Genomic DNA, 20,212 nt, shown 5'->3' with positions numbered 1-20,212 from the left:
ATAATTTCTTATAGAACCACCATTCAAATTCATCAAAAAAGACGAACAAACAAACTTTTCAGCCTACGAAGAAGACAGTGTAACACTATGTGCCACTGTTAACAGGGTCAAAGCCCCTGTGCAATGGCAGAGAGGTCACGATCCAATCAGAGGTGATCGTTTTCACACAACAAGTGATAGAAACACCCATTATCTAACCATTAACCCACTTAAAAGATGTGATGCTGGAGAGTACACATGTAATGTGGGATCTGATGAGATGCACTTCAGTGTTCTTGTTAAAGGTAAGACCAGAACAGAGAATGGACTGTGCTGACATCCAACTCTACAAATTTTTTATATGGTTAGTTGTCTATACTGTTTTTTTAATCAGCAATGAAGGTGAAATTCTCCAAACCACTGGAAAATGTAGCGGGACTCAAAGGTAGTGATGTGGTTTTGAAGTGTGAACTGTACAAGTCCAAAGGAGATGTTCAGTGGCTAAAGGACAACCGGGAGATTGCACCAAACAGACATTTTACAATCAGAGCTGAGGGTCGAGTGAGAAGCCTGGCAATTCATAATGTAACAGAAGATGATGCAGGAGAATATGCTTGTGAATCCAAAGATGAAAGGACTTCAGCTGCTGTAGTGGTCAATAGTAAGTTAAAATTTTACTAACACACATGGTAGCATGGCTTGACTCTCTACATCTGCATAAAGTTTAATCTGAAATCATAAACATAACATATTATTGTAGCGCCTATTTCCTTCTCTTCTTGTCCTTAGTTCCTCGCATTGTGGAGTTTGTTGCGGAGCTACACAACATAACTGTCATGGAAGGTGAAGATGCCACATTTAAGTGTGTGGTGTCTCCAGAGGATGCAAAGTTGGCCTGGTTTAGGAATGGCCAGCCAATTTCATCAAATGAGAAGTTCAACATCTCAAGTAATGGATTATGCCATGTGCTGCATATCAACAACTGCCAAGTCTCAGACAGCTGCAAGTTCACAGCCGAAGCTGAAGGTGTGCTTTCCAAAGCCATACTTCAGGTCCAAGGTACAATATCTTCTATCATTATTTCACAGCTTTTGATTTTCTTCTGAATCAGTTAAAATGAATTCAAATAAATACACATGTTGGGAATAAAAGCCATTTGGACAGAATATGCGACTCCTAGAATATGTGTTTTATTATAAAAGAGATTACCAAAATACTGGAGGACAAAATATACCAGTTAATTGATCTAATGGGTAATTTTCTGTATAAGAGTATTGAAAAGGGGGTAGGGTGGAATTTTCTTCAAGAGCTTGTACAGGTCTTTAATGCCATGTCAACATGTTTGAGTTTAATAATGACCCCTTCAGACATGCCTGAATTGTTGAAAAGGTGCTTATGATGGCTTGTGCTTAACAGCTTCTCTAGTTAGAATTCCACTCTTAACTGACAGAGGCAAGTGTTACTACTACAGCACATAGCAATGTGGAATGAGGAGCACATTAAATAATGTCCGCCATTGGCTTCGCTCATTGGCTTTCTGATACAAAGAGCTTTGTACAGTTTTACAAACTGCCATTGGTAAAGATTAACAATTCGGCCTGATTTGTACACAGAGGCACAGGTGCTTTTTAAAAAGAGCATGGAGCCGGTAATGGCAGAAGAGTTTGGAGAGGCAACACTCGAGGTGGAAGTCAGTCTTGAAACTGGGGAGGTGCAGTGGATGAGACAAGGAGTGGTTATACATCCAGGGCCCAAGTACACCTTGAAGCAGAACGGCAAAAAACACTCTCTCACAGTCCACCAGCTTGCCCTTTCCGACCGAGGCACCTACAGCTGTGAAACGCTCCACGACCGCACACAAGCCAAGCTTTGTGTGGAACGTGAGTCTGCACGTGCTGCTGTCTTTCTCACTACACATGTGCTGTTGTTAGCATTTCTTAACCGCGGTTCCTGGTGATGGCCCCTCATTTCAGTCTGTTGCGATGGTGTTGTCTTAAACTAAGTCAACCAAGTGCAAGAGTAATGTGAGCAAGGCAGCTACTTTGGTGACACTTGTTCCACGGTTTGACAGCAGCGAACAGGTGACTGGCAGACGTCTTACTGGGTCCTGGGGAGCAGTTTTCTGAATTGACATTAGATCAGAGGAGCTATGATAATTAAATTAGCTATGTTAAATGAGAAGTGGATCAAGAGCTGGTACAAGGTCCTGCTAGAGTAACCTTTTAATTCCTCTTAGTTGTCTGTAAAATAGAGATATTATGAGTGGGTGATAAACAACATGCATTCATCAACTGTTTGCTATTTTATTGACAACATTTATTAGCCTGTCTATATCAAACTTACCAAAGCTTTTCAAGATCTCTTCACATAACCCTACAGGATAAAATACACTTCATAAGAACATTATCAGTTCTAAACTTTCCTTTAGTTCTAAACTTTCCTTTTAGGATAGCTTGAGTTGAGGAAGCTTTGCTATACAACTGAGCAAGTGATGAAAGTCATTGCTTTGGCTGCTCCTGGCAACATCTACGAATCTGGATCTGTTTTCATGGAAGCTAAATTTATGCACTGGCCTTCAAAATCTAGGGTGGTGTCACCAACTCTCTAAAATAAACCTATCTTTTCCACGGGGAATGCCTGTCTGTTTTGGAGTACTTCAAAAATGTTGGCATAGCCCCGATCGAAGGCAGGATTTAGTGTATTACTAACACTGACTAGACCAAACTGAGCCACCTAATTCAACAACAGTCTTTCTGCATTATTAACATAGTGTTTTTTATTTTCCTTTCATCTCTGTCTGCCTGTCTCTATCTTTATCTGTTTCTTTTTTCTTTTCCCCATCCTATTCATTGTTCTGTCTCTTCAGTTGTAAATGATAATTTAACCAAAAACGAAAAATTCATTTTTTACTTTACTCTTATGATGTTTCAAATCCGCATGACTTTCTTTCTTCCGTGGAACACAAAAGGAGATATAAGGCAGAGCGTTAGCCTCATTCAACATTAATTTTCATTTTATAGAAAAAAGATGCAATGAAAGTCAATGGTGGCTGTGGCTGTCATTCTGCCTAACACATCAGAAAGAAAGTTTGGAATAAAATAAGGGTGAGTAAATGATGACAGAATTTTCCTTTTTGGGAGAACTGTGCATTTAATATCATTTGGTTTACTGTCACACAGCACGAAAAATCAAGATCCGGAAAGGTGTATCTGAGATCCAGACTTATGAGCGAGAGACAGCTTCTTTTGAGGTGGAGCTGTCACACAGCAATGTGGAAGCATTGTGGCAAAAGGATGGGCACTCTCTCAAAAACAACAACCACTTGCGTATGACTGCAAATGGACGGGTACACAGCCTTACCATCTCCAACCTGACCTTAGATGACACCGGCACCTACATGTTTTCTGTTGAAAATGTCAAATCATCCGCAAGATTGATTGTTAAAGGTATTGCATGAATCAGAACTATACTTGTTAAATATTTAAAGGTGATTTAAAAAAAAAAATTATAATACTTTATCCTATTCTTTTTTAAAGGGGAAAGTGATTGTTAAAGGCAATTTTGTTGAAAGTGATTGTTAAAAGAAATCTGAATTTTGTTTATGTTATATATTTAAAGTAGGGCTGTCAAACGATTAAAATTGCATATGTCGATTAATTAATCGAAATAATCACATAAATATTTGCTGAGAGAAATAACAAAACTTCAGTATATAATGATTCAATAATTATAAATATATTGACATAATTATAAATATAATAAATATTATAAAAAATAAATCAGATAATTAAAATGCATCACCTTATTGAAGCAGACGAGACAAAACATTGGCTTTAGAAGGCAATATATTGTTTATTTCCAATTTATCGGACATACTGTATGTGTATCCTTGGCCAACTGTCCACAGCAATCCAGTTTTCAATTGAATTCATCCATCTTTTTGAGATAGATTTATTACAAGGGCTTTTTCTTAGGACGTGTCAATGTACTCACGCATCAGACGGACGCTTTTGGAGCATCTCCAATCTTTTGTGTTAAGGTTACTGTGTCAAGTTAAAAGTAATTTGAAACTCAGAAAAACACATCTCGAGATCCCTGCATTTGGAATTGCACCCAGTCCAGTAGTGTTTAAATGCAAGAGCATGTTCTTGTCTTGTGCTGTCGTGAGTGTCAAGCAAGCTTTAGTTTGGTTTGTTCTCTGTTCAGCTGCGCGTTGTCTATGCAGCTTGAGTTTTGCTTACTGCTCCCTGCTGAAGACAGGTGGTACTTCAAGCTTGAATTGCTCGGTTGGTAGATATGTTCCATATTACAGTCCAGGGACATGATTAATTGCTTTACACTGAATAAACATGTCAAATCAACATCCAATTAAAAAGGTGATTTTTTTGTTGTTGAAATATTTGATCCTTTTCCAGTTTAAAGGGGAAGTGTGTAATTTCTGAGCCACTAGTGTCACCAAAAACAGTTAAAAATACAAAAAAAAAAAAAACAAGTTTGAACACTCCCCCTCTTCCATTGGTTGGGCAAATAGATAGTCCTGCTCCAAACTCAGGATACTCAGAGCAATGTGATAGCACCACAGAACCACAGTGTTTACACTTTTCATGGGCATCAAAGTACTAATAGCTTAAATTGAAATAGGAGAAAGTAAACAAAACAAAAACACACTTTATCTGTAATAATCCAAGAGACAACAAAAATAAGTCATTCATAGTCTGGGTTGGGAACCATGCTAAAATACTCTGATGGTGTTTTCTGATGTTCTATCTAGCAGCACACTGCCTCTATACTAAATTTAACTCTTATGAGTCAGTTCTTTTGAGTATACAGTGCAAAACACACTGTGCGACCAATGTAATGTGGTGTCAGAGCAAGAGTGAGACATAGACTCAATAGCAGAAGAACAGTTCAAAGGATTTAATTACAACAAATGTCAGCATAAACTATGCTGGCGATGAATAGGAATCCCAGCAGCGGCTGCAGTAGCAGGAGGTGAGGAACGAGTCTGTGTGCACGTTGTGGCCACGCAGCGGGCAAAGGATGAGTGTTCGTAGACAGGTGTATGTGTTGTGGAAGTCAGGAGCAGATCCCAAGGAAGAGTTTGTTGAAGCATGGTGGTGCAGAGAGCAAAGCCAGGACGAAGGAGGGCAGTTGTATTCCCGACCCACGGCCAGAGATGAAGAATTCTCCACTGGAGATTCGTGGGCAGCGAGGACAGGTGTACGGCAAACTGGAAGGTAACCACACTTCCTGACATGTGGGCAGAGACAGGCAACCAACAGATACACGAGACAGCACCAACTAGACAAAGCAAGCAAGGTTAGCCGCTTGACAGCATAAGCAATAATCTAGCGAAGACAGTGAGGGCACACAAGGATTAAATTGGGAGTGCAATCAGAGTGGAACAGGTGTAGCTAGCACGTTAATCAGCGGCACGATCAGTGCTTCCCCGGGAACGATCAACGTTCTCATGGAAACACTGATCATGCATGCCGGCACCGCCTGAGAGACATGAGGGAGAGAGAAAAACAAAACAGCAGAATAAACCGGTGAACTCACCGGAGCTGTGACATGTGGTTCCTGAACAAATGACTTTCGTGAGCCGGTTCTTTGTGCTGTGAATAAAAACAAATCAGTCAGACCTGAAAGTTATGTCTTCTGTCATGTCTAGCCTGAAATGAACCAAAAACTGTTGCCATGTTATGTAATATTGTACATAAGGCTCCCAGGCAGAGCAGTTAATGACAGGTTGTTCATAAGTAAATGTGAACTAAAAGATAAGCCAACACATTTCGAGTTTTGTTGTAATCAGTAAAAATTTATAATAAAAAAAAAAGAATGAAATTTGTTAGTTTTAATATAAAGGTCCAGTTACAGTAGGACCAATTACTGGATTACATAAAAAAAAGTTAAAGTGTTTTGTATTGTAAAGTACTGCGATGCCCAACCGGTCGATCATGATATAACAGTCGATCGTGTTATCTTTGTCAGTTGATCGCAAGATGGTTTGGCAAAAATATTAAAGCGACCATATCCTACAAATTTTAAATCATACACATTTTAATAAACACAGACAATCGCCTGGAAGCTCGAACCACATCAGATTATTGTCTCACACCAAACAATTGCATTTATTTTCAAATATTTTTTCCTGAAAAGTAAGAAACGTTAATGGAAACATTAAGGATTTGGAATGTTTAGGAGGAATCAGAATTGTTAAATTCCTTATGATTCCCATACCTATTCATAGGTTCACCTCTCAAAGACTGAAAACATTGTAACGCTTAAAAAAAATTGCTTGTTTTGAGTGGTCTGACATGTCAAATTCTGCCTCCACCAATGGCATTAGTTTTTGGCAAGTCTATCGGTTAGGGGTGGAGGATTTGGAAAAACCTGCCTAGAAACAATGATTTTCTTTACAATTCTGTTTGGTGCCACCAGTGGTGCAGAAATTACACAGATCACCTTTAAGTGTCACAACAGACACCAAAAATTACCTGAACGTCATATAACGTCATGAACGCAAATACCCCTTGTGACAATGTCTCTTGCTTAGTCTTGAAGGAGGAAGAGGGGCCCAGGCAAACAGTCCACGTAAATCTTTATTTTACACACTTTTCTTTCTAACACACAAAGGATTGCTTTTCAGCACACCAATGAACATACACTGGACTGCTGCGTGTCTCTCTCTCTCTCTCTCTCCTCCGGCAGTCTGGATTGCACTTTTATCCCTCTCCACTCTCACTGCAAACACAAAAAAGCTGTTAGAGGTGATTTTACACAGGTGCCAATCCTTACCGTTCGGTCTCTACCAGCCTCGCTCTCTGCAAACGTTACTCAGCCAAGCCCCCATCGCCCAACTGTCACTTACTCCCCCCCCCTCCCCCATATCTGTAGAGGAAATCCTCAACAGTCATCTGCGCCCCCGGCCTGTGGACCACCTTGACCTTAAAAGGCTGGAGAGTTAGATACAATGGGTGATCCACACATTGGTAGCTGGAGGGGGGCATGGTCTGAACAGAGGGTGAAAGCACGTCCCAACAGATAGTACCGGAGGGTGAGGACCACCCACTTGATGGCCAAACAATCCTTCTCGATGGTGCTGTACTTAGTCTCTCTCAGCGAGAGCTTGCGACTAATGTACAGCATGGGATGCTCCTCCCCCTCCACCATCTGGGACAGTACCACTCCCAACCCTCTGTCCGATGCATCCTTCTGCAAGATAAAAGGGAGAGAGAAGTCAGGAGAGTGCAATAACGGCCTGCCACAGACAGCAGCTTTCACTTGCGTGAACGCCTGTTGACATGGCTTTGTCCACTGGACAGGATCTGGTGCCTCCTTTTTAGTAAGATCAGTCAGTGGGCTGGTGATGGTCAAATAGTTAGGCACAAACATATGATAATAGCCAGCCAGCCACAGGAACTGTCTCACCTCCTTTTTGGTCTTAGGTCTCAGGCAGGCTACAATCGCTGTGGTCTTTTCAATTTGGGGCCACACCTGTCATAACCCAAGTGGAAGCCCACATACTGTACTTCCACCCGTCCAACTGCACACTTCTTAGGGTTTGCCGTGAGTCCCGCCCATCTCAACGACTTCAGGACAGCCTTCAAATGCAGCAGGTGCCACTGCCAGTCATTACTGTAAATAATGATATCGTCCAGATAGGCAGTGGTGTAAGCGGTGTGCAGTCTGAGGATTCTGTCCATGGGCCGCTGAAACATAGTCAGCACCTCGAACAAACCGAAAGGAAGGGTGACAAATTGGTGTAAGCCCAACGGTGTGGAAAATGCTGTTTTTTCACAGGACATGGGATGTTAGGGGATCTGCCAATATCCCTTTGTCAAATCCAGTGTCGAATAAAATTGAGCCGTGCCTAACAGATCAAGCAGTTCATCAGTCCGAGGCATTGGGTATGCATCAAATTTAGACACCACATTGACTTTTCTATAATCCACACAGAACCGGACTGAGCTGTCACACTTCGGAACCAGCATTATCGGGCTGGCCCAGTCACTGTGGGATTCTTCTATTACCCCCATATCTAGCATGGCCTTTAATTCTTCCCAAACAACTTTTTTGGTAGGGATGACTGTGTACCACTACCCCTGGGGTCATTTCAATATGGTGCTCTATGAGATTCGTATGACCGGGAAGAGGTGAGAACACGTCGGAGAATTCTCCTTGCATCCTGGCAACCTCCGTGACTTGTGACATGAGAGGTAATCTCCACAAGTGACCTGGATGACTCGATCAGTGGCTTTTAAGTTCACCTCTGGTCCAAGCTCCTCCCTCTCCGAACCACCGTCGCCAAAGTCACGGGGACTGGCTTTTTCCACGGTTTTAGGAGATTGAGGAGGTAAATCTGACGTGCTCTGCCTCTGTCCATTAGTTTAACCTCATAATCAATTTCCCTGACTCGCCATGTGACCTCAAAGGGCCGTTGCCACTAGCCGAGTAATTTAGAGCTCGATGTGGGGAGTAATACAAGGACTTTATCTCCCGGTGCAAATTCCCATAGCTGAGTACCCCATCATACAGCCGGCTTTGACGTTCTTGAGCATGGAGCAAATTGTCCTGTGTTAATTGCCCCAGTGTGTGGAGTTTTGCTCTCAGGTCAAGAACATATTGAATTTTGTTTTTGCTATTTGAAGGTCCCTCCTCCCAATTTTCCCATAGGACGTCGAGCACGCCACACAGCCGATGCCCATACAATAATTCCAATGGGGAGAACCCCGTGGAGGCTTGTGGGTTGTCTTATACTAGAAATAATAGGGGCTCGAGCCACTTGTCCCAGTTTCGAGCGTCTTCGTGCACAAACGTACGAATCATATTCATTAGTGTCTGATTGAATCGTTTGACCAAGCCACCCATTTGGGAGTTGTAAACGTTGGTCCGAATAGATTTAATCCCCAATAATTTGTACAGTTTGCATAGTGTACGTGACATAAACGTCATGCCTTGATTAGTGAGGATTTCTTTAGGAATCTCCACTCGGGAGATTATTCTGAAGAGTGCCTCTGCAACACAACGTGCTGAGATGTAGTGCAGAGGCACTGCTTCCGTTTATTGCGTTGCATAGTCCACCAGAACAAACACAAATTGATGTCTGCATAGTGTCTGCTCTAATGGCCTGAAAAGGTCCATGCCAGTTCTTTTGAAGGGGACCTCGATCAATGGAAGGGGGCGCAATGGCGCTTTTGGGGTGGCCGCAGGATTCACAAACTGACATTCACGGCATGCCGCACACCACCTGTGAACATCCCCGTGAATGCGCGGCCAATAGAAACGGGCCATCAGATGGTCTAGTGTTTTCCCTGCCCTAATTGACCTGCAATCAGATTATATTGAGCTGTCTGCAATAACATTTCCCAACGGCTCTTCGGTATTAACAATTGGGTTGTATCCTCCTTTGTCTAAGCGTCCTGTGTCACTTGATACAACCGATCCTAAATAGTTGAAAAATACAGGTATGCGAGTGCAACGTCTGGCTGAAGGTGTTGACCATCAATCGCTTTCACTTGATTGTGCCTAAGGGTCTCGTCTCGCATCTGCTCCAGAGGGAAATCCCCAGCAGGGAATCCTCTAAGGGCTGGGGAAGCCGAGACTTCCCCATCCATTACGTCCTCCCTACGTGGAGCTGACGTAGACGGCCCTGGCTCTGCCTTCCCAGCCAGCAGGTCACACACCACACACCGATACCCTTTTTATGCAGGACCCATCCACACACATTCTGCTTAATAAGGTAGTAAATGCCAGCCAATGAATTCCCAAGATTAGTGGATGGGTGAGGCGGGAATTAACCGCAGCCTCAACACTATGTTTTGTCCCTGAATAGTGACCGTCACTACAGAGTCATTTTGGAAATCCCCGTGCACACACCTTACCTTCACCCACCGACTTGTATCCAAAGCCTCGGACTGAACCAAGCTTTAGTGAATGGAGTTTTGATTACAACCTGAATCCACCAAGGCATGATATGTACCCCCCTTAATACTCACAAGTATCTGATATGCTCCTGCTCAATTGGGGGCTGCCTGTGGCACGTTGGGGACCCGGACCAATATCTCCACCTCCATCGTGGGGCATCGGTCCCATGGGACCAGTGAACCAGTTTTGGGGTAGGAATTCCTCATTTCTGAGGAACAGGAACAGGACGAGGGGAAGGAGAGGGGGAGGGAGGAGAGAGAGGGGGAGAGAGAGAGAGAGAGAGAGAGAGAGAGAGAAAACAAGAAGGTTCGCAGACCCCCGAATATGCTGCCATATGGTCCTCAGCCAGCTGGACTGCCTCATCCAGAGATGCCAGGTGGTGGCATTGGACCCACTCTGCCATTCCTTTCGGTAGCCGTGTGATGAATTGCTCCAGTACCACCAGATCGAGCACTACCTCAACGCCTCGTTCTTCAGCCAGCAGCCACCTTTGGCAGGTGTCACGGAGTTGTTGGGTGAATGCGAATGGGTGGCCAAATGTGAATGCAAATGTGAAATGTGAATGAGGTTCTGGGCTGCGGCCGACCCATTGCAGGTTGGCCTTCCTCAATTACACTAGGAGGTTGGCCGCAGGAAGTTGTTGAGCCGTGAGCTGGGCATCCCCGGTCAACAGCGGCAGTAGGCGGACCACCCACTGGGTGCTCAGCCACTTCCACGCTTCGGCCGTTCGCTCGAAGAGCTTGATAAAAGCCTCTGGGTCGTCCTGCGTTCCCATCTTGGTCAGCGTGACATGTGGGTCCGGGGTTGCAGCTGGAGACCCCTCCTGGTGTACGAAGCTCCTCTGTTTGAGCCAAGAACAGCGTCTGGAACCGCTGCTCCTGTTCCACACGTAGGTCAAGCAGAGCCTGATGTTGGGCTTGGTGGATGCCGGCGAGGGTCTTGATTACTTCGGTCAGCAACGAAGGCTCCATGACGGCGTTTCTTCCTCCTAATTCCTGGGTTTCGGCCCCACTGTGACAATGTCTCTTGCTTAGTCTTGAAGGAGGAAGCGGGGGCCAGGTAAACTGTCCATGTAAATCTTTATTTTACACACTTTTATTTCTAACACACAAAGGATTGCTTTTCAGTACACCAATGAACACACACACACACTGGACTGCTGTGTGCGTCTCTCTCTCTCTCTCTCTCTCCTCCGGTGGTCTGGATTGCCCTTTCATCCCTCTCCATTCTAACTGCAAACACAAAAAAGCTGTTAGAGGTGATTTCCCACAGGTGTCAATCCTTACCGTTCTGTCTCTCCCGGCCTCGTTCTCTGCAAACGTCGCTGGGCCACGCCCCCATCACCACAACTCTATTTACTCATTATGCAAGGGCATACAGGCTAGCGATCATCTGCCCTTTGATTCATCATTGCCTTGTCAACAATTAACTTATAAGGGGTGGAATTTGGCCACGATCAGCTTAGTCATGGGAGGTAAGCGGGCCCAGTGCAATGATGTAAGTCTTCAAACTGGTTACATTTCAGATTCTGATGACAGTACAATGGCATGGACAGACAGCTTTGCTACTGCTCTTACCATGTGTCAGGTTACAAATATAAAAATATATGGATCACATGATCAGACTCAGGCTACTGAAACATTTCAAACATTCACAAGCATACTGTAAGGTGTTGGTGTAAGGTAATCTTTTCTACGGCGAGTCACTCAATAGGGCTTATCCTTTGGAGTCACAGAGTTGTCACTGAGGATGACAATAAAATGTAAATGCCACTGCAACAAAGGACCTCTCAGCACAAAGCTGAGGTAAGGTTAATGCTAAGCCCCTGTTATACTGGACAGATTGACATGCATGTAACATTGTCTCCAGAGGTAAAGTGTTCAAATGTCATCAAAAAATTTTTGTGTTGTGGCTCAGCAGTTAAGCCATCAGGTTCAATCAAAAAGTAGCAAGTATTTCTCTTCTTCCTAATCGAATGTAGATACAGTAGCGGCTTGTGACCAGAGATATAGGTGGGGCAGATCTTGCCCCACCTATACCAGATCTTTTTTTTTTTTTTTTTTACATTATTCTTCTCATTCAACTCGCTGACACAATATGTGGTGTCCTTGCATTATTCCACCACAAGGTGGCACCCTTAGAACATAATGTTGATTCTAATAATTTAAATAAGAACGTTTTATCTTAAATGTTGACTTGTTGTAGTAGGTCATAATTTAAATCAAATTATTTTATAATGTTAATTGTTGCTGAAGAACCCCAGGGAGGAGATAGAGAGAAACAGAACTATCTACACACCATTTACACATTTCCTTAAGCCCCATTCTCACCAGAAGTGATTTTGTGGCTTGGTGTTACTAGACTCTGCGATCTGTGTTGCTAGTGGGCATTCTTACTGTTTGTCACTGTAACGTTATTGGAGGACTGCAGGTCTGGCCATAGTTTTTTTTTAAAAAGTTTTTTTTATAGGTGAGACCTAATAATGGTAAAATTAAGATATCATTACAAATTGACAATGAAAATTGTTCTCTTGTCTCTAAAAATTTACATTCTGCAGTGTAGAGTGTTTTATAAAAGGTGCAGCAGTGTTCAGTGCATTAAATCATTAACAAGATGGTCAGTCTATCAATACAAATCATTAACAAGATGATCAGTCTATCATGAATGAATGAATCAAATTCACTCGGAATGCAGACCATTTCTGACATGCTTTTCCACGCATCATTTTATATATTCATGCATGTGGCTACAGACAAATTATATAGAACAGTAAAAATCCTGAAAGTTGCCAGGAAACAGATCATGTGAGCTCCGTTGTCTTCAATCTCACTGGTAGTCGCTCACGAATGTTGTTCGTAATTTGCATAAAGTTGAAATTTCCTCAACTTGTCTTGTCGCTCTCCACGGCAAACTCTGTCGCAAACGGCAGCGACAGCTCGTGTCACCGGATGTCGATGTGTTCATTGAAAATTAATGGGATCGTGTCGCTGTCTCGCGCGATGTCGCTGGCAGTGTGAACGGGGCCTTAGCCTTCTAAAAAACGAAATGCTTTATAACGATAACAATGTTTTAAATAACGGTAAATTTAAAACAGAATGTTTCAAGAGCTAAGGCTTTCTGATAGTGGTCGACCGATATATCTATCACCGAGGCCGATAAATCGGCCGATATTCAGAATTTTTTTATTATAGGCATTGGCCGATAAATTTTCCTGTTTGGCTGATTTTTTTCTTAGGGCCTCGAGGGTGCTGAGAATCGCCTGCTTGCATGTTAAGCATCTGAGACATGTAAACGACCAATCACAGTTCGATTTTTCGTGTTACTACAATAAAAGACTGGTGTGCAACCCAGTCTCATTTAAATGATATGCATATCAGAGCCGCCATAGACACGCCTGAGCAAAGTTACTCACATGTGCTCACATTAAATTGCTCACGTGTTTCACTCTCCCTCTCTCTCCTCAACAGTTCCCTGTAACTTTTAACTGTCTTGTCTAATGATAAAAAGGCAAAAATCAATGAAACTAATATCACATACTGCATCCTGTGAAGCGCTCATACAGTATTTCTTCCTCTAAAGCACGTTTTCTGTCAGCCTCTCCTCAGCATTTTCTTATAACTTTTAACTTTCTTGTCTTATGATAAAAAGGCAAATATGAAACTTGTATCATATACTGTCTGCAAATGCGCGGATGTCTCATTTAAACAGATGTAATTCACGAACCTCATCAAAATCCAGCCTTTTCTTCCTGTCAAAGGCTCTTCTAATATCTTCTTCTGAAGCGCATATCCAATCAGCCAGAATCAAAACTTCAGGACCAGGATCAAAAGTTCCTCTAATGCACAAATCATTATGGTCAGTTTGTGACAATCCAAGCAGGTGATTCAGCCCATTTAATCTGTCAGGAGATTGCTGCTCGTGCTGGATCCTCACAAGGATTACACGTTACGGAGTTTTCAGCTACTTTACGACTTAGAAATAGGATCAAAACTTATACTAGGCCTGCTGTTAAATACATATGTCAACATTTTGAACACATTTACGAGCAAACAAATTACATTATTGGCAGTTTACAGTATGGATCTATGTTTTCAAGTGGATGAATATTTAGGTGGGGCTCTGCCCTTCCTCCTCATATAGACAAGCTGCACCTGTGTAGATATCTAACAAAGCATACAGTATGAATGCTGCAACCTAGTCTCATATCTCCTTTGCTACCTCAGAAATACCAGTATCAGTCCTGAAAAAGCTTGAGGATGTCACCCAACCAGAGGGCTCTGGGGTAACACTTGAATGTGAGCTGTCTCGACACAATGTAGACATAAAGTGGACAAAGGTAAAATTACATGAAAAACTCTGTCCCCCATTGCAGCATTTAATCGCTAAGTTCAACTCAGTTAAAAGTTCCAAACCATGGCTAATATTAATTATATGATCACAAAAGAGCTTGAAATTGACGTGTCTGCTTCTGGCAGCAGGTGGTTTTCCATTGAATAAGTCGGCATGTCTTTTACTTCCAGAATGGAGTTCAACTTAAGCCAGGAACAAATCAACGTATATACTCTATAGGAAGGAAGTGCTTTCTACAGATCCTCAAGTGTGAGCTGGGAGATTCTGGCTTGTATGTGTGTGATGCTGGGGATGCCAAAACATCCTGTTCAGTGGAGATCTATGGTAATAACAGAGAATCTGTCACCTTTTTATCACAGCATTTAAGTCTTTATTCTACAGGGGAAATAATTCACTCTAAGTACAACACTGCCACCCACTGGTAAAGAGACCTATTTGAGTTTCTGCAAAATGACAAAAGGGAAATGTAATCACTAGCTTTGTTTCAACTGAATAAGTAATGCATCATGTAATTCCGAAAATTAACATATTTTGACAGAGAGGGAGCTTGAGATTTTGCAAGGTTTGGAGGATTTGGATATTCAAGAAGATCAAAATGCAGTGTTCATGTGTGAAGTGTCCCTGGATGATGTTCCCGCAGAGTGGTTTAAGAATGGCGAGAAGATAAAACCAACCAGCAACATTAAGATCCGTCAGGAAGGTTATTCTAACACCTCTTCCTATACTCTGACCTCTCTATAAAATTGGCCTCTGTGAATATTTAAATTAATCTCTGATCATGACTTTTCTTTACATTGTTTTCTTACTTAGGGTCTAAGCACTTCCTTCTTATATGCAATGTTAAAGGAGAGGACTCTGGAAAGATCAAGTTTGTTGCCAAGAATGCTGAGTCTACAGCTTACCTTGAGGTTGAAGGTCTGTATTTTGTTTACACTAGCCAATGTTAAATAGCTAATGTTACGAAAAGCATGAAAAATCTTTTATATTATACAACAACAAACATTGTAACCAGTCAATTTTTATTGGCAGAGTAAAAACAAACTGGCCATAATGCATCTGAAATGTTAGCTACTCTGTATTAAAGTATTAATAGAACTGTTGTATAAAACAATGTCATGCTTGCAATCATGCTGTTGTGTTGAATATCAGCACAGCTGTGATTATCTGCGGCCTCTTGCCTACGACCGAATCACAGTCGTGCTGCTATTATGTACAGTACAACAGCAATTTAAAATTAAATATACAACTTTGTATCTCCACAGCACTCCCAGCGAACATTGCAAAGCCACTTCAGGATAAAACAGCTCTGGAGAAAACCCGCGTTGTACTGGACTGCGCAGTGACTAGTCCCCGTTGCAGTATCCGCTGGTATAAAGGCCCTAATGTTATCCTGCCCTCAGAACGCTTTGAGATCTGCAGTGAGGGGTGTTATCGAAAACTTGTCATTCAGCAGGTGATGTTAGATGACGAGGGCACCTATAGTGTTCAAGTTGGAAACTACACATCTTCAGCAAGACTTACTGTAGAAGGTGAGGCAAATTCAGTCCAAAACTTTACCCAATAACTCTGTAAGCGGTCAGTTGTGTACCTGTTCATTCTTCCTTGACTGGTCAGTCAAAATCATGTCACATTTATTTTAATAATAATAATAATAATCTCATATAAACCAAAATAACTATTATATTTGAACTATTACCCTTTAATATGTAGCATATATAATATGTTGCATAGCGAACAAATCCATTTTTTCCATTTCCTCATTTGTTCACGGCTTCCTCTAAAGATTCATCATAAATGCAGCAATGATGAGTATTTGTACAAATAATCTATATTAATTAATCACACTTTGTGCATATCAATTATTTTGCAAATAAAGTACACATTCATTCAAAAACTTCATAAATTTGTCCATAGAAGTCAGTGGACGTACGGTCCATTGAGCTTACTGAAACTGCTTTCTGATACTCTTTTAATACAGTCAACAGCAGGCTCATGCGCCAACAATGCACAAAGATGAGAACTGACTGTGTGTTGAGAAAATCTGAGAAAGTATACTTTGGCCCTAAGTGAAAAGAGCAAACACACACACAAACACAAATAGTGGGGTTCAAAAGTATGAGTCTGAATCAAAATGTAAATTAAACTTGGAGATAAACAAAGTTTCATGATTTTGAAAATGTAATACCAAGAAATTAAATAATATAAATCTAATTTGTGACATTAACTTTGTAAATCATTCTGATAATATGGATCATCAGGTTTTGCACAAACTTGCGTAGTCCATGTCAGCTCGAATGCATGCAGTTATTAAAGCTGAAGAAGGACATACCAAATTATTAAAAATTCTGAAATTCATGTTAGTTATTCAATTAAATGTATCACTCAAACTGTTATGCTGATAATATGTAGTTTGTCATTAAAAAATAATCTGTGTTAAATTAGAAAAATGCAAACTAGAAGCATTGTCACAAGTGGACTCAAACTTTTGAAACACACCTAATATCATAAATACACACATAGAGTAATTACATATGTACTGTAGGTGCGTTGGCACAGTGATTTAAGGAATATTCTGGGTTAATACAAATTAAGCTCAATCGACAGCATTTGTGGCATAACGTTGATTACCACAAAAAATAATTTTAACTTGTCCCTTCTTTTTTTTATTTTTTTTAAAAAAAGCAAAAATCGAGGTTACAGTGCAGCACTTACAATGTAAGTGAATGGGGCCAATTTTTGGAGGGTTTAAAGGCAGAAATGTGAATCTTATCATTTTATTAAAGCACTTACATTAATTCTACGGTTAAAACCTGTTTATTATTTGAGCGGTAAAGTTATTTAAATTGTCGTTTTTACGGTTGTTTTAGGGTTGTTATGTCGTCATGACAACAAAGTTGTAAAAATGGACCTAAATGTACACAAAAAAGGTTAGTAAGCGATTTTATCACACTAAAACCATGATAACACACATATTGTTTACATCTAGTGGCTATACTTTTGAAATAGTGAGTATTTTAACATTTACTGATTGGCCCCATTCACTTCCGTTGTAAGTGCCTCAATGTTTCAGATTTTTTTTTTTTTTTTTTTTTTTTTTAAAAGAAGGAGGGACTAGTCTAAATGCATTTTTGTGGTAATCAATATTATGCCACAAATGCTGTAGTTTGAGCTTAACTTGTATTAAACCTGGAATATTCCTTTAAGAAGGTAAATTAAAAAATGGCACTTCATTTATAAAAGTTTGCCGACTCCTGATGTATATTGTGTCATTTGGGACACAGTTACAGTCTCTTCAATGTTTTGTACTGTTGTGTAAGTTGGTGTTGATCGTTTAGCTGACAAAACATCCAAAAAAACATCCAAAAAAATCTTCCATCTATCCAAAACATTTTAAGTCGAAAAAAAGAAGAAAAAACTTAAGAAAGCACGAGTTGTGAAAATGACACGTGATCCATTGGAGACTGTCTATCCCTCACAGCCTAATTTATTTTCATCCTCGTCAAAAATTAAATATGGCGCTCCTCTGAATAAGGCAATCAATGCTTTTTTCTCCCGCCTGAAGCCCAACTACTCTGTACGAAGATTGGTCGAGCTCTTAAATGGGCGGGACTTCCCCCAAAAAAAGGCCAATAATTTAAACGCCGATTCATTACGATGTAATTGTTGCTAATAATTTAGGAGTATCAATATATTTTGTGCTTCCCCACTCTTTAAAAACGCACCAGCAGCCAATTCTCTCAGTCAAGTTCCTCACAATTGTCCTAAACTAAAGTCTTAAAAGCTCATAAACAAATTTAAAAAGAGTGTCACTCACAAAGATGACGTCAGAAAGCGTCTTCTTGTGAGTATAGCCTCGCTTTGATATTTCGTTTAAATTGAACGCATTTGTCATTCATTCAACGCCTAGTACATGATTAAAGCTTCTTATCATGTTCACAACAAAACCTTTTCATCCATGAGTGTATTCTGAGCCAATACAGTATGTCTCTGGACCACTCGGGCCATGCAGCTTACCCTCGGCCACCTCTCTGCAACTTTGTGGCACTCCAAAATTCCATTACGATATCTGGCAGATGAGGCTATGCCCCGGGAATATAACAGGAATTTATTTATACTTGCTGGCAATGGTGTAGATTTGGCTTGAACATTGGGGGGTTGCAGTGTGAAGTATTTACATGTTTCCATTGATCATGGTATAAATAATGGGGGGTTGTACTTGCTTGTTTTGATTATTTGGGGGTGGGGGGGTTACGTCCTCCCAACCCCCTGGAATCTATGCCCCTGCTAGCTGGAAGATATATCATATTACTACAAAATCAATCATGTTCATATAGCTAACGTCAGACAAATTTTAAAGTCTGTTTGTTATTAATTTAGACAATTAAATATAGTGTTTTCATTTACACCCCAAATTAGAGGCTAGGCCAATTTATCTATTTAATGTCAAAGTTGACCCCTAGTGGTAGATTTTGGAATAGTGTTTGAGTCTCTTCTGAAATGTTATCGACAACTTATTGTAAAGGGTAAATGGATTGTGGTATACATTGTATTATTGCAGAAAAAAAAAAAAAACATTACATTTACATGCCTGGGATAATTTATCATCATGTGGATTGGTTTCTTTACAATATTTAAAACAGCTCAGTCAATCCTGATTGTGAGAGAGCTGCAGGATGTGGATGTTACAGCTCCTGGGGATGCATGCTTTGCATGTGAAGTCTCTTTACCTGTGGCCAAGGCTCCAACCTGGACCCTGAATGGCGAGACACTGCATCCTGGTCCTAAAGTCAATATAGAGAAAATGGGAACCATTCATAGGCTTACTCTTAAAGAGACATCTGAGGACATGAGTGGCACTGTGTGCTTTATCTCAGGAAAAGCCAAAAGCACTGCACATCTGTGTGTTAGAAGTAAGTCACATATATTGTTGCTCTAGTTGTTGTAATACTGTCTAAAGTGTGAAAATCTTGTATAACATTAAATGTAGACTTTATATCACTGTACCAATGTGCATAGTTATATATATATATATATATATATATATATATATATATATATATATATATATATATATATACACACACACACACACACACACACACACACACACACACACACACATAGTCATTTAGATATTAAGCATGTTTATTTGTGAAGGTTAAGTCCTGCTGACTTATTTATCTTTCCCCCCCACTTTTTGCAGGTAACCATTGAGAAACACAAGTTCATACAATGTTCAATGCTGACCTACGCCACAATTTCTATACAAGACAGATCAAATGAAATTATGACACCATCAAGTCTCTTTTTCTTGCAGTGTGTCTGAATATGCTGGTCTGGGGTTTTCTTTTTCTTTTGGAACTATCAAAAGTAAACTAATTCCCATTCTACAAGTTTACCATCCAATATAGAAACATTTCTTCAATTCTTATGCAGTCTAAATCTTTAATCAGACATATTGGGATTTGTAAATTACATGAAATTTACAGCACCAACCCTGACACCTAGACATGTAATTCATCCATGTTGTTATTTACATTTCTTGCACAGTAGTTTGGTATTTAAATTTGAAATTTGTGTACTATATCCTTGTATAGATATCCTGTTTTTTAATTATTGTTTTGTGGGATGCAGATTAAAGTGAGTAGGTTAAGGCATGTGATAAAATGTGCAGGGCCAAAGATGATCAAAAGAAGGTTTGGGACAGAAAGTAGTTTCAGCATATGTAACTTACAGTATACATCGAAGTCATGAATAATGTAGGGAAAATGTGTCATTTACAAATAAATAGAAATGCTTTTGGGAGAAATGTATTAGTTGTTTGCTTCCGTTATATATATATATATATATATATATATATATATATATATATATATATATATATATATATATATATATATATATATGTGTGTGTGTGTGTGTAAAACGGATATATATATATATATATGATATTTCC

General features: G+C 40.5%; 1 protein-coding gene and 1 non-coding gene across 2 annotated transcripts in view; one reads left to right on the top strand and one right to left on the bottom strand.

Moving 5' to 3' along the window:
* The window catches only part of LOC127447318 (obscurin-like protein 1), a 40,859-nt gene extending 20,779 nt beyond the window's left edge, over nucleotides 1-20,080 (top strand). The window contains exons 13-22 of the mRNA XM_051709104.1: nucleotides 769-1,038; nucleotides 1,593-1,859; nucleotides 3,159-3,425; nucleotides 14,130-14,242; nucleotides 14,427-14,580; nucleotides 14,795-14,956; nucleotides 15,067-15,171; nucleotides 15,519-15,785; nucleotides 18,897-19,166; nucleotides 19,460-20,080. Coding sequence (XP_051565064.1) covers nucleotides 769-1,038; nucleotides 1,593-1,859; nucleotides 3,159-3,425; nucleotides 14,130-14,242; nucleotides 14,427-14,580; nucleotides 14,795-14,956; nucleotides 15,067-15,171; nucleotides 15,519-15,785; nucleotides 18,897-19,166; nucleotides 19,460-19,470 — 1,886 coding nt within the window. The 3' untranslated portion in view covers nucleotides 19,471-20,080. The remainder of the gene's footprint in view (nucleotides 1-768; nucleotides 1,039-1,592; nucleotides 1,860-3,158; nucleotides 3,426-14,129; nucleotides 14,243-14,426; nucleotides 14,581-14,794; nucleotides 14,957-15,066; nucleotides 15,172-15,518; nucleotides 15,786-18,896; nucleotides 19,167-19,459) is intronic.
* LOC127447671 (small nucleolar RNA Me28S-Am2589) lies at nucleotides 17,987-18,090 on the bottom strand. Its single transcript, XR_007898407.1, has one exon. It is a non-coding gene; the product is annotated as a small nucleolar RNA Me28S-Am2589 (small nucleolar RNA).
* Nucleotides 20,081-20,212: the final 132 nt, after the last annotated feature.

This window comes from Myxocyprinus asiaticus, chromosome 10 (genome assembly GCF_019703515.2).
Source record: "Myxocyprinus asiaticus isolate MX2 ecotype Aquarium Trade chromosome 10, UBuf_Myxa_2, whole genome shotgun sequence".
NCBI classification, from domain to species: domain Eukaryota; kingdom Metazoa; phylum Chordata; class Actinopteri; order Cypriniformes; family Catostomidae; genus Myxocyprinus; species Myxocyprinus asiaticus.
Note: the sequence above shows the minus strand (reverse complement) of the source record. Positions and strands in the feature narration are given on the sequence as shown.